This window comes from Mauremys mutica, chromosome 4 (genome assembly GCF_020497125.1).
Source record: "Mauremys mutica isolate MM-2020 ecotype Southern chromosome 4, ASM2049712v1, whole genome shotgun sequence".
NCBI lineage: Eukaryota > Metazoa > Chordata > Testudines > Geoemydidae > Mauremys > Mauremys mutica.
In genome coordinates this window covers 137,917,041-137,931,701 of record NC_059075.1, presented here as the reverse complement: position 1 = coordinate 137,931,701, position 14,661 = coordinate 137,917,041, and the positions used below count along the sequence as shown (strand labels likewise).

The 14,661-nt window shown below is 41.8% G+C and overlaps 1 protein-coding gene across 1 annotated transcript in view; it reads left to right on the top strand.

Moving 5' to 3' along the window:
- Nucleotides 1-13,825, top strand: part of DSTYK (dual serine/threonine and tyrosine protein kinase) — a 68,513-nt gene extending 54,688 nt beyond the window's left edge. The window contains 8 exon segments of the mRNA XM_045013258.1: nucleotides 263-439; nucleotides 846-975; nucleotides 2,047-2,203; nucleotides 2,974-3,106; nucleotides 4,838-4,951; nucleotides 5,522-5,636; nucleotides 6,645-6,779; nucleotides 9,273-13,825. Coding sequence (XP_044869193.1) covers nucleotides 263-439; nucleotides 846-975; nucleotides 2,047-2,203; nucleotides 2,974-3,106; nucleotides 4,838-4,951; nucleotides 5,522-5,636; nucleotides 6,645-6,779; nucleotides 9,273-9,460 — 1,149 coding nt within the window. The 3' untranslated portion in view covers nucleotides 9,461-13,825.
- The last annotated feature ends 836 nt before the right edge of the window (nucleotides 13,826-14,661 follow it).

Genomic DNA, 14,661 nt, shown 5'->3' with positions numbered 1-14,661 from the left:
AGGGGGTGCTTGGACTGCAGATTTGGCCCCAGTGAAACACTGCTATTGAAAAGAAACTGGACTTGTGCACATAGGGCACCTGCATGTCAAGAGTAAAAGCTGTGTGGGCAACACATCTCAAAGAACCATACTTTGTTCCTCTTTCTGAATCCGATTCTGCCCTCAGATCAGCTCTTAAGATTTCAAAAGAAGTAAGTAGCATATGAGGCCTGAGGGCAAGATTTGGCCTTTCAGTTTAATTGGTTTAATCCTGTTCTGTTAGATAATTCAGCGGATTACCTGGGTCAGCCCACCTGCTATCACCATGGAGTGGAAGCGGAAAGTAGCTCAGGATGCTATTGAGAGCCTCAGTGCCTCCAAGCTGGCGAAGAGCATCTGCAGCCAATTCCGGACCAGGCTAAACAGCTCTCATGAGGCTTTTGCAGCCTCTCTGCGACAGGTAGGTGTGGGGCTGTGAGGTGGGCAGTGCAAATGCAGAGCACCATGAGGAGAAACAAATTGGGGTTCCTGTATAGTGCCACTCCAGGAAACCAGAACTGTCACAAGTGAGATGGCCAAAGGGTGGGGCAGAATAGTCAGCCCATTGCCGTCCTCTTCAGTGTGGAAGTATTGCCTACCTAGTGGGAGACACTCTGGCTTGTGAGGCTTCATCAGCATGGCAAGCTAAGCATAACTTGGAGCCCTCCCTGCAATGAAGTGGGTGCCCTAATGAAATGACCCATCTTGAAAATGGGACCCGATATGTTCCAGTGTCTTACCTTGCTTTCACCTTTTGCTTCTGTGTGAGGCATGTGACCATGTAGAATGACTCTACGCATACCATCTCTGGCCTTCTGTCTTGGTAGCTAGAGGCTGGCCATTCAGGCAGGCTGGAGAAAACGGAAGACCTTTGGCTGAAGGTGCGGAAAGACCATGCCCCTCGGCTAGCCCGCCTCTCGCTGGAGAGCAGGTCTCTGCAGGATGTGTTGTTACACGGTGAGCACCTACACCTGATCTTCTTTCCAGAGTCTCTTGGGAGGGTGTCTTGGATTAGTTCTGTCCTGTTTCTGCAGGGGTTGGGGGAGCAAGCTCCTCCTCTAGCTGTAGATTATTATACAAGAATAGTGTTGGCTGGAACACTAGTTTTCTTCGGGCTTTGCTTCTAATTGACACGTGCCAACTAAGTCGAAGTATTGGGTATGGTTGCTTCTAATCCTGCAGGCCTATAAAATGGAAAAACCTCACTCATCTTCTAGTATAGGACTTTGTGGGAAGGCTGATCGGAGGCAGTAGGATAGCTAAAAACAATTAGTTTGTAGATCCAAAACTGGGAGAGTTCTATGTGGGGGGGTGTAAATTAGAGAACTCTTTGCAAGGCTAACTGTTTAAATCAAATGTACTTCAATGCTGTGCTCATTTTTAAAAAGAAAAACTTTACTACAAATTCGTGGGCATAACAAGAACTTTTAGGAAGGCTCGATAAAGGCGCAGAGATTTGTTTTGAAGACTTCGTCTTAAATCCTCTGAAAGACTCCCTGGGATGATTCATAGGATTGATAATGGGATATAGAACCTTCAACCTCTGTGGTTATGGGATCAAATCCAGACTCTGTGGGTACTGACCAAAAAGCTTGTCTGAGGGTTATGTGGCTTGTATGTTGCTAGCTGGAATGAGTCCTGTTCACTTAGAGACTTGCTAGATGTCTCCCGTGTTGGCAGTCTCAGATTAGACAAAGGATTGAATGAGCAATGAAGATAGAACTCCCCTTTTTCCTCTTTGGTACCTCAGCATATGGGGGTGAGTCTCCCCTGCAGAAGAGTCCAGAGAGAGCTTGTACAGGGCTGTTACTTGTTCTGCAGATGAATATTGTGGCCTATACCAGTTCCAGTCTAGCACTGACCTAACAATTTAAACTACCTGATTTCAAGAAGGACCCACCTACCTCCCCCTGAATGTGAAATACTAGCTCAGTTCATGGCATCATCATAGCCAGATACTTATGCTAGAGGGGGAGAACATGGAAACTTTACTTCTGATCCAACTGACACATTGCTGTGTGTTTGCAGGTAAACCGAAGCTAGGCCGTGAGCTGGGCCGAGGGCAGTATGGAGTGGTTTACTTGTGTGATAGTTGGGGGGGCCATTTCCCATGTGCACTCAAATCAGTCGTCCCTCCAGATGAGAAGCACTGGAATGACCTTGCACTTGAGTTTCACTATATGAGGTGTGTATTGGTAAACTCTCCTCTAATTTGCAAATGCCAGCTGAACCTGGTTAGATTCCAGTAACTATGCAGGCTGGCTTACATGGCTTGAGGCAGAGAGACTTTAGTCCAACGTAGTTCCTTACCACTCCCAGTGACTTGGTCAGTGCTGAGGATTGCCATTAAATGCTGCACAACTTTGAGTGAAGACCAGATAACTGTCAATGCTACTTGTAGAATAGATAAGACAGTGCAAAACTCACCTGCTGCCCCTCCTCATATCTCCCTAGGGCTGATTCTCTTGTGTCTGCAATACTCCCATTCCCTGCTGATTCCTCCAATAAAAGCCCAAAGTTCGTATTGCATGGTGTTGCACACTTCTCACTGTCCTGGCCTTGGTATCTAATGTACTGGCTCTCCCTTCATCTAGTACTGAGCACTCTTTCTGCCCAAAGTGTGCAATTCTGCATTCACTGAATAAAATGACAGTGGGACTACAATGTAGGAAACGTAACCAGCCTTCTCTGTATAGAGCTGCCTCTGCTGCAGTGTAGACCTCCTGTTACAACACACTGACTCAGTTATCTGTCCTTTGCTGTAGCCAGAGTGGTGGTAGCATTGTCAGTCATCTCCTCTCTTACCCTGCTACACTTGTTAAGAGCCCAGATGTTGGGTGTCTTAAATCAAGCCTAGCCTCCTTATAAGAGGGCAGGAGGGGGAACTGGGCAGAATTGTAGTCTAGGGGAATATAGTCACATTGTCTATCTGTTGTGCTGATTTTGTTTCTCCAGGTCTTTACCAAAGCATGAGCGACTGGTAGATCTCCATGGCTCCGTGATAGATTACGGCTATGGGGGAGGTTCCAGCATTGCTGTCCTACTGATAATGGAACGGTTGCACAGAGATCTCTATACAGGACTAAGGGTGAGAAGGAAAAATGGCTGGAAGCACCAACTGAACTAATAAACTGGTGTAGAAGAAAGTTATTGGTCTGTTTACCACTTTCTGGTGTCATTTTCCTCAATATATTTATAACTGAATTTAGTCGGAGCAAGTATGTGTTTAGCAATACATGGAAGGCATGTCATGCATCCATATACAATCTCGGCAGCACTCAGAGTGCTTAGAATGGCAAATTACTTAACTGTGACTGCTGCAAATTTTGTGTTTCCTGTAAAATGTAGCTTTAGCTAGTTCTGGTCTGTGATTCAAACAGTCAGGAACCTAAATGCTAAAGTGGACAGTATCCTTGATTTGTAAAATTTGGGCTACAGAACAACCATAATACATCTGAGCACATTCTTGGAGAACTCTTGACATAACTAGACCCAGTTTTAATTATGGAAGCTCCTAAAACATTATAGATCCAATTCTCCTTTATATGAAGGCCCTCTTATACAGCTGGAGAGGTGTAAAGCGACGTTAGTGTAGCTGAGAATTCAGGCCTGCAAATGGCCATTTTCAGTAGAAGAAGCTATGTTGGCCTATTTTACACAGGCTACCATACTGCCAGTGTGTCTGACAGTGAAAGTCCCCTAAAAGGGAAGTCACTAGCTGAAGGCTCAAATGCTAGATGGAATCAGTACTTGAATTTGCGAAGGTATAACTCTCAGCTTTTGTGTGAGAGGTCCTGTTCAGGTGACTTTTCAGATTGCTCTTTGCGGCTATGTCCTGTAGCACCTTACACTTCCAAAATCCCTCTCAGGCCAGAGAAAATTTTGGGGGAATCACTTCACCAATGCAGCCAAAATGAAGTAAATCCACCTGTGGGGTGGACCACAGCAGTTGTCTAACAGAACAGTGATGCAAGACTATTTGGACCAGAAAGTGAAGAACACTTTTTTGCTTGACAAACCCAATTGAACAGTTGGTGCTTCAAACTGTTGTAAACAGCACAAAGATGGGATGTTGTACCCTGTGTCAGTATAGCAGTAGAACAGACAAAACTTAGTTTGATTTAAACACACAAAGGTATAAAATATAGGAATAAAAAAAAACAACTAGATTGTGTGCTGTAGAAGTGAAAGGAAACATGACTTCTTGGGGTAGTGATCTAAAACCAAGATCTTTCTGAAGATCTTACAGTTGCATTACTGTAATAGTTACATAATGCTTCAATGTGGCTGAGACTACTGTACTGTGTTTTGATCTGGCCTGTATTGGTAAAGGTGGCATAAGAGATGCTGCATCGCTTGATCTTTAGCAGCTGACAACTTGGAACATCTTGGATACCTTACTTTCAGAAGTCATGTGGCCTTTTTGCTGTTGGCCCATCCATCCCTTTCATCTTGTTGCCCGCAGCCTTGGCTGACTCCATCAAGCAGTTTAATAGCCACTTTGGGAGTAAATAGTGGGATCATGACCGCATGTTTCATTACTGAGCAAAAGAACTAAACAGACTAGGATAAGCAGATACCATGTTCAGAACCTAGTGAAACTAATGTACCAGGATCTTGGCAACAAAAAGCAGCTCATGCCAAGTCCATTTCATTGCCTGGCATTCACCCATGGCTCTGGCAGGAGCTCTATGCATGTGTTAGAGAGTCACTTAGTAGCTAGATAGCATTTACCTGGAAGGACAAGGAAATCCCACAAATACAAAGTAACTTACGTTTGTAGGATTATTAAATCATCCTGTGTGTGCCTCTTCCTCAGGCTGGGCTGATACTGGAGACACGATTGCAGATTGCTCTGGATGTAGTTGAAGGGATCCGGTTTCTGCACAGTCAGGGGCTTGTTCATCGGGACATCAAACTTAAAAATGTATTGGTAAGGGAAATCTTTTTACACTTCACTTTCTTTTGGTTAGTCCCTAAAAGCCTTTTTCTCTCCACTGCCAAAGGGAACTAATAAATTGTTCATAGCATTGACAGTAAATGAAATAATGGCCTTATTCACTTAGATGTTTCTGTAAGACGACTTACGAACAAATGCTTTTCACTTTGATAGCACTTTTCATGAACTCTCCACACTCACTACAAATATTACTGTTACAAGGTCCCTGTGAGCTGTAGAAGCATTATTATTATTTTGCAAGTGGGATAGTGACTTGTGTGAGGATAGTTTGTCACAGCTGGGATTAGATTTAGGAATTTCTGGTTCCCAGTCCTATTCTCACACTGCTAGACCATACCTCCTGGTTAATAAAGATGTAGAAACTTGTAATGTTAGTTAGGACAGTAAGAGAGAGTGTATAGCAGTCAGAAATTCAGAATAACATACAAACTTCCAACAATTCAAACACGAATATATTTTGTAAAGTTGCTTTTAATATGAAAAAGCCAATAATAGGGTTGAAAGCATGATTAACCATCATCTGATGTATGGATGGCTCTACAGCTTGACAAAAAGAATCGTGCCAAAATCACGGACCTGGGATTCTGCAAGCCTGAGGCCATGATGTCTGGCAGTATTGTTGGGACACCCATCCATATGGCTCCTGAGCTCTTTACAGGTAAGGTGGTGAATGGAATCTCCTATTGACTGTCTGCAGCTCCAGTCCCAAAGGCCCAAAACGCTGTACTATGCCTTTTAACTCTTGAGGGGGAAAACCTAGTCAAAACTGTGGTAGACTTCAGTTGCATGTGGCATGTATTTAACTTCACCTTCCTGTATTTTCAGTCTAAGTGATGATCATCTCCATTCTTTTTTCCTTTATGAGAAGAGCGGTTACTATGGGATTCATATGACCTCAGAAGTCAATAACAAATTAATACATTGGAAGGGCTATTGGAGGTATTTAGTCTCTCTGGTACAAACCATTTAAAAAAGGTTAGCTGTATTTTTAGGGTCTGATAAAGGGTTTCATACAAATTGTAGAAGTAGTTTTTAATATAAAAAGTTGGGGGAATTCAGAGTTGGGGATGACACCTAGGCTTATTTCCCATCCTCAAGATGAAATAAATCTTGACTCAAAATTTGACTCTCAGTATTATGGTTCTAACACAAACTATTTTTCCTTTTTAAATTTATCCCTCTTCTCCCCCCCTTTTTTTCTTTAATTTAAGCCTTTTTTACAGTAGTTCCTAGAGGGCTCAATCAGGATCAGAACCCCATCGTGTTAGGTGCAGCACAAACATGTTACCAGGAACAGCATCTTTTAAGATAGACTGATCACAGCAAACCTGTTTGTGTGTACTTCAAAGGGTAACATGCAGATGCTCCTGATTTAATAACAGTGTTCATAGTTAACATGCTAGGTTCTGATCCTGAAAAGACTTAAGCATCTGCTTACCTTCTGTATACTGTAAGTAGTCTCATGGGCTCTAATAGGACTGCTCTGCATGCAAGTCTGTGAAGGAGTAGAGGCCTTAAGTTGTTTTCATGCTGTACAATAACACACACCAGATTGTGATGCAAACACTCAGATTAGTTTTGTACCTTTTATTTTATATTAGTTTCAAACTCTGGAGACGTTCATTTGTCCTGTTGATCAAACCTGTTTGTTGCTCATTTGCCACAGGGAAATATGATAACTCGGTGGATGTTTATGCGTTTGGTATCCTGTTTTGGTACATCTGTTCAGGACACGTGAAGTTACCAGAGGCCTTTGAGAGGTGTGCAAGCAAAGACCACCTTTGGAACAATGTTAGAAGAGGTATGTATGATTCATGCTGCATTGCTGTTAGGTGATCTACTACTGTGTGAAACCTCCTGGAAAAGTAAATCCTTTTTACCCCCTTCATTTTTCCTTAACTAGGAACTGTATTTCCAGTCCCAGCCTCCCTATGGATTTAGTGGCCTTTGAGTAAAAAGTGCACTGCTGACTGTCACCCTCTAAGAGTATAGATGGGTAAATGGCACCTGACACTTTCCTCTCTAAAGATGAGCTGTAATCTGGGCAGACTTAAGTGACATGCCTTCAGCATATCCCACTGAAGGTCTAACTGAAATCTCCCTATCTACTGGCAGAGTTCTAAAATAGCTTCCGATAAAACACAACCTGTCCCTGCTGATTACTGTAACTGTGCTAGCACAACGTTTTAAATGCCATTCTTGCCTCAAAAGGACAATGTATTAAGGTTAGAAGGTAGAGTAAACCACATCCCAGAAACAGCCAGACATGGCATAATCCTTTAAGGAATGCTTAATTCCTTGCTGTTTCCAGATGCCGTCAGAATCCTTCACACTCAAGTGTTTGACTAGGTGCTAAAACTGTAAAATGCTGGGGATGGTTAATCAGTGGGAGGTTGAAAAGTTTTTACAATGGAAGACTGTCTATTATCATTTCCCATTCTGAGCAATTAACTTCTGCTTCCCAAGTTAGAAAATAGTTTAACAGGGCAGTTGCTATCCTGTGGTAGCACATACTTTCCGTGATGAATCTAGTATAAGAAAGTGTCAATGCATTTACCTTCTTAAACTCCTGTCCACAACTTTTCCATGTATGAGAGAGACCAAATCAAATGGAACAGGAGTACTTGTGGCACCTTAAAGACTAACAAATTTATTTTAGCATGAGCTTTCGTGAGCTACAGCTCACTTCTTCGGATGTTCCATTCTATGCATCCGAAGAAGTGAGCTGTAGCTCACGAAAGCTCATGCTAAAATAAATTTGTTAGTCTTTAAGGTGCCACAAGTACTCCTGTTCTTTTTGCGGATACAGACTAACACGGTTGCTACTCTGAAACCTGTCAAATCAAATGGGTGAGCCATGCATTTTCTCAGAAGGAAGCAAGATGTACATTCAGTCTCGTGTTCCAGGACCGAGTTCTGCAATTGTTGGCTAGCTACTGAAAAATATCTTTTCCCCTGTACTGTTAAGTCTTTTCCTGTGGCCAACTGCTTCAGTGGAACTGAATCATGCATGTCCATACTTGGCTTGGTGCCTCCTGCCATTACCAGCTGAGAGATTTAACAGTACACACTTCTACAGCTCCTAAAACCCCGTCTGAAGTGACTGGAGAAACTGCGTTGGGCACTCTAATACTTTTGGCCCATTTAGTCCATCTAAATTAATAATGTAACTCAGTATCAGGAGGTAGCCATGTTAGTCTGTATCCACAAAAACAATGAGGAGTCCGGTGGCACCTTAAAGACGAACAGCTTTATTTGGGCATAAGCTTTTTTGGGGTGAAAAACCCACTTCAGATGCATGGACTGAAAATTAGATGCATATCTTATGATCATAAGATACCACAATAACCTATCACAACAAATGTTGATGGGGAAAAGGTAAGAAAGGGAGGTAGGCAGACTGAATTAGTCCAAACAAAAAGCCCTATTGCTATAACCCAAGGACTGTGTTAAGATTGTGCTTGGTAGACAAGAAAAGTGTAGAACCAAATATCAGTAAATCAAAGCTGGTGTGTCAGAAACTAGGTCTAATTGGTGGACCAAATCATGAGGGGACCACTCCTAATTGGGGTCCATAATGAAAAGAGGCTTTGGGGAGGAAAAAAAACTGGCTATGGGAGGGAGCGTCACCATCCTGGCTGCCACCCCCTATGATCTCTTGGGTCCCTGGCCTTCATCATCGTGATCCTGAGGGGGGACCCAGATGAAATCACCAACTCTACTGGCTCCAGCTAAATCCCAAATACCACCTGGGATGAAACAGGATTGACCTTCACCATCACCAGCCCATCTCAACTAACTTCTCCTTTCTCCCAAAAGGACAATTATTTATCATTTTAAAACCCTCAAACAGAGGGATGGCCCTTCTAAAACTCCTCAGTGAAAGGGAATAAAGGATATTAATTGAAAGCCCTATTTAATACTTTGTCCTTCTTTCCTGTATCCTTTATTAAAGGTTAATAGGATTTTTAATGGTGTTTGCACCATATCACTAAGTGACCGGACGTTCCTATATACCAAACCTCAGACCTTGTCCAACACTGTTTAATGTTGGATACTTATGATCTTAGGCTCACTTTTCCCAGGGAAGCTCCTAATATTAGGATAAATTTCTAGGCCCAATTATCACAACAGCACCTTCTTTACTAGGAATGTCTTGAGAACTGCTAACACTTACTTTTCCCTGGCCACTATAATCTGAGCCAAAGTGACTAACATCAAAGGCTCTCCTGTGCCTATTTAGTCAGGATTTTCTAGCCATTACCAGCCCCTGTTCTTTCTTTTCATTTTCCAGGAGTACGCCCAGAGCGCCTCCCTGCATTTGATGAGGAATGCTGGCAGCTGATGGAAGCTTGCTGGGACGGAGACCCTTCCCAGCGTCCCCTCCTGGGCATTGTCCAGCCCATGCTGCAGAGGATCATGGACAGACTGTGCAAGTCAAGCTTTGAACAGTCAAACAAAGGGTTAGATGATTCTACTTGAAGGAAACAAGAAAGAACTGTTTTATTATGGGAGAACTCTGACCCCCTACTTGCAGATATCTTCTTTGAAGAAGTAGCTCTTGCTGGGTAACAGAAGTTGCACTGGAGCAAACAAAAGATGTCTCGCCTCTGAGAGCATTGTGGACATTCCAACTTGGGTAGCAGCCAGAAAAATCCACTCCAGTGCACAAGTTACCCTGGCCCCATTTTTATTACAATGATTAAGTGAATAAATAAAAGATGGAGCATCCAGGCCATTTGGACTGCAAGGGATCTCTGCTAATCCCCTCCAGATTGACCGAAGGAAAAGCATCTGGTGCTTTAGGTAGCAACCAAGTCACTAGGGATTTATTACTGCAGTTCTCACGCAGTGGTAACAGTTGAAACAAAATATCTTCCATCTGCTGCTATCTGTGGTTGACCTTTAGTATATCCACCAGCTTTCCTTATCCTCGAAATTTGAGCTTGGATGGTTTGGGGGACAAATGATAGTAACTACCTGAGGTGGGGCCCTTAGGCTACAAGGGGTGGGGGGATATGAGTGTCGTTGTGCATTAGCTGCTTACAACACTCAGTATGTTTACATTGACAGGATCAAAGCATCCACACTTTACCTAAGGGGGGATTTCCGCATTTCACTGCAGCAGGAATACCCCAAAATCATAAGCTATCTGACTTTTTTTTTTCTTCCTCTTACTTACTTGTAACCTGAGAGACCACTTTTTGTAAACAAGTTATTGCTTCAAATAACTCTGCTTAATAGTGGTTGTTGGGGTGTCTAACCTGGCCTTTCTTTTAGTCTTTTGGTAAGATGGGGACTTCAAACAAATGGTTCAGAGAAATTGCACATAGTATTTATAGAAACACAAAACATCATTAGCAACTATTGACTGATGTCTAAACCCACTGGAAAATTACCAGTTTGTGTTTTTAACTAAAATGCTTTCCTTGTTTTGAACTAAGTGTAAAGGCAATGACGGTTTTAAATTCTGCTATTGACATTTTTAAATAAGATTTCTTCAACTTTTTAAAGTCATTTGCTGGGTGAAAAAGTACCCAAGGGAAAACAGGTCTGCCATTCTTCAGTGGGAGGGTGGAAGGGTGCAGGGGTTGCTGTGTCCACATCTGATCTCTTCACTTCCTTGGGCTTTGCAGTTTGGTTGTATTAAAAAATGGAGGTCAATTGCAGGGGGTGTGTGGGGCAGGACAGTCCTGATACCCCTTACATGAAGGGCTCCTTCTGAAAACACACCCTTGCCACAGTGTTTCCTCTGCATTTGGTTGGGCAAGGTTGATACTTTGAAGTGCTTGGGAATAGGCGGTGGGGGGGGGGGGGGTAGAAGGAGGGAATCTGAATGGAGAACACCTTTTGTATGTGTGAGGAAACTGATTACTTGGCAGTTTGTCCCTAGGTATAACAACACCCCCTCAGTGCAGGAGATGGGGCAGGCAGCGGCTTCATTTTAACAGGAAATCTAGCATGCCATGTGCAAAAGCATGCAGGGCTGTGAAATTATTACACCTTGCTGCTGGAATTTACTGGGTGGTACAAAGCAAGATTGCAACCAGTCTCCTTTTGCCTGCTAAACAGCTTGAGCAAAGGAGAGGGATAAATAACCCTGCAGTGTTACTCAACAGTCTAGTTTAACTCATCTTCTGCATGCAATAAAACTGAAATAATGCTTTTTAAAAAAAAGATTGCTTTTTACTTTATTACAGACGATGGCATAAAAACTGTCGTCATAGTTCCATAGACAGATTGCAGCCTCTCCAGTAACTTGCATGGAAATTGGCAGCAGCTATAAATCACATGCACAGAAAACCCAATCTCTTTTCAAAGCAGGATTATTACTAGGAACTTCGCTGCCTTGGTGTATGTCTATGCCACCAATGACTTTAACAGTATTAATCAGTTTTATATCCGTTTACCTTATTCAATGGTGGCTAGTAACTACGTTGAGAACTAGAAGAGTCTAGGTCAGTATTTTTGCAGCTATAGACATAGTTTGTGTAACTAAACAAAAAATAAATGAATAAAATGTAAATCTATATATGCAATTCCAGAAATGTCTTGTATAGCTTTCTCCTTTGTGGCACCTTCCTGACTTTTATCCTGTGCCTTTTAAATGTTGATTGTAAGTACTTTGAAATCCTTTTTTTTTTTTAAATAATTCCCCTGGGATTGTTTTATGTATCCACCACACAGAGACCTGCACAAGTTTTCCCACATTTAATACACAGCCACTTTCCTACACACTTTTTTTTTCTGTTGGGCACTTGACCTGTTGCAAAGCAGATTTCACATCTTTTTTTTTTGTTTTTGCTTCAAAAGTAAGAACTCTTCATTAAAGCAAAGGAAAAACAAGATGCATAAGTGATCCCATTAAAAGGCTCTACTAGCTAATGGTGTAACCAAAGACCGTTGTATGTGAGTTTAATTCTAGCAGACTGAAAGACGGTAACAAACTTGGATATTTGTTAATGTTGTGTAATTGACAGCTAGTCTTGTATAGAAATACAGAGCCTATCATATGAAGCAGCCTTCATGGCCTGTGGATGAATAGATAGATGTACTATAAAATACTTAAACACTAGACTGTAAAATGTACCCTCACTGTTAGGCATGTAGAAAGAGCTCAGTGTTGTTTAACAGGAATTCTGGTGGCTTCTATTTGTATGTGGACCCAAATCAGTGGTGAGTGCCAGTAAAATAGTGTCATCATTGTCTTATTTTAAACAAGACACTCTACAAAAGACAGAAATCCCTTCAAAAGGCTCAGGCTGACTTAATGTGCATTGCAAAAATATACAAACCAATGGCACTCTTTGCCCCCAAAATCCACTATTCCTACCCAGCTTTCACTTCAAGCCTCTCTAAAGATGCACAGGTGGGGTTTAGACCTTAAAGGATTTGAATGGAAGCTTTGTTTACTTAGCTGCATTGTGAGGTTTACGTTCTGCCACTAATTTGGTGGCCATACCAGGTGCTCCAGTATAATGCTTATTCTTCGGTGAGTTGGAAGCATGTAAAAATAGGATAAAACTAGTTTACCAAGCAAATGTAGTTGCAAGGTTAAGACTTAAACTTGAAAGCTGCTAGTAGCTTACTGGGCAAAGATAAGAGCCACTCATCCCTGACTGATTTACTGAGGTAGCAACTCTTCAGCTGTTGCTCTGTCCAGGATAGAAGTGGCTCGATTATTTCATACACTACATATTGTGGAATGAGATGGAAGAAAATGCTTCCTAAATGCAGTGGAAGACTGGATCATAGCGATGCTGGAGGACTCCAGTCTCAGTGTTCTGATGCTTTGCCACTGCTGTTACTCTATAGCTGTCAAATGTACTGTTTCTGGATCTGTAGGACATTTTCTTTGGCTGGGCAACTGCTGGTTGGTGGGTGGGGGAACCCAAACATGTATCTAAACCTACTTGAGAGGGTTGCTAATTACATTAAGCAAACTCTACAACTTGCTCACTCCTTTTTAACTAAAAAGCAAGCTGCTCCAGTTTACGCTTTGCACATTTTTTTGGAATGGTGATGCTAGCCTCTTTTCACCTCCACACTTTCTCTTTGGAGGGGTAGAGGATATTTACATTTCTATTGGCTTACACATGGTGACAAGTTCTGTAGAATTTCAGAATGGGATTGAGTAATCCCTTTGCATCCCTTGCTGAAGGAATAGCTGTTCCCTGCTGTTCTCCTTTCCTTTTTGTGTTCATATTGCATTTTCTGGACTTGCTGGTCCTACTTGAAGATCTAAAAGTGACTTGACTTTTTTTTTTAAATACTTTAATATTACAAGGTTTTCCTCTCCAGGAGAAAACAGGAGCACATCTGCATTTAAAAACTCCCTCAGGGGCTTAAGTAGCACTAATGTTAAAGGTTTTTATTTTTACTTCATGCCCTTTATTTTGGGAGCCTGTTGAACTTTGGCTGACCTGAAGTTCAGTGGTGAAAACTGTTACATTTTTGGGGGTTAGGAGGAGAAATTAAGAACTGTACAGCTCCATTGTAATGTCTTTAGATTTTGTATTGCTTTTTTATTTTAAACTTTAAAGGACTGATGTATATTACATTGTTAAAGGAAAAGGTAACGAACTTACCAAGTGTGTAGGAAAAAGTGCAATAACCAAGAAATTGACATCAAGAACAAACTAAATTTTTTCCCCTTGTATTAAACTTTCTGCAATCCTAATTTCCTTTCCTTACCAGGTCCATATGTGTATTTTTTAAGAGACGCGACTGTGGGTTAAGAAGGCTTCATTTAGTGCCATTATCAACTGTCTGTTTTATAGATATATATAATTGTTAGAATGCACAGAACACACTGTGCTGCATAATAAAGGTCACATTAACGTTTTATGTTTTCGCATTATGTCTGGCTTGTTTTCCCCCTTGACTATACCCTCCCACCATATGTCTCTTCAGATAAAGTCCATAACCCAAAAGTGCCCAGGAGCATTTGCTGAACTCCAGTGAAATGCCACAAAGCTAAAGCTAGCCCTTGGGATTGACACTGGTCTGCCTCTTCTACCAGTGTAAATGAATAACTACAGGGTTATCAATAGAGTTGGACCTGCATAAACCTGGTATGAAATAACTTTCCTCTTGTACTCTCCTATGGAGAATACTTTGGAATGGATAAGTAGTGCTCTGAGCTGATGCTTTCTGCACAAGCCCCTTATTTTGGTCATGCTCCCTTTCAGTCAAATACTATATGATCTTCACTCTCAGTAAGCTTTCCAAATTAAGTATTGTTGTTATGGCTGTAGCTTTTACTGAGCAGAGTAGCCAGAAGAAGTTTGTTCCCATCTGCTAGCTATGAGGGTTGACCTCTATTATCTAGCTAAAACTCCTGTAATAACCCCATAGTACTTCTCTGCAACTCAACCTTATAAGCTGTCTCCCTATCTAATGATCAGCCTTGCATAAAGTGAGAGCCCAAGCAGAATGAAATGACTGACTTGGTAACAGGCAATAAATGTGGCTTTTATCTTACAGGTAAGTTAGTAGAACATACCTCCTGCCTGTGTCTGATACTAGTACCATAGTCTGTCTTAGTTTCTCTTTTTGTGTGTGTTTGGGGGTGGGGTAAGGTATCATGTCACCTCATGAGGGGGAGATCTTGCCCCTTACTTTTACTAGTTTGTCAAGTTTCTTAACTTGCCCTTCAGAAATGGCACACTTCCTCTTTTTAA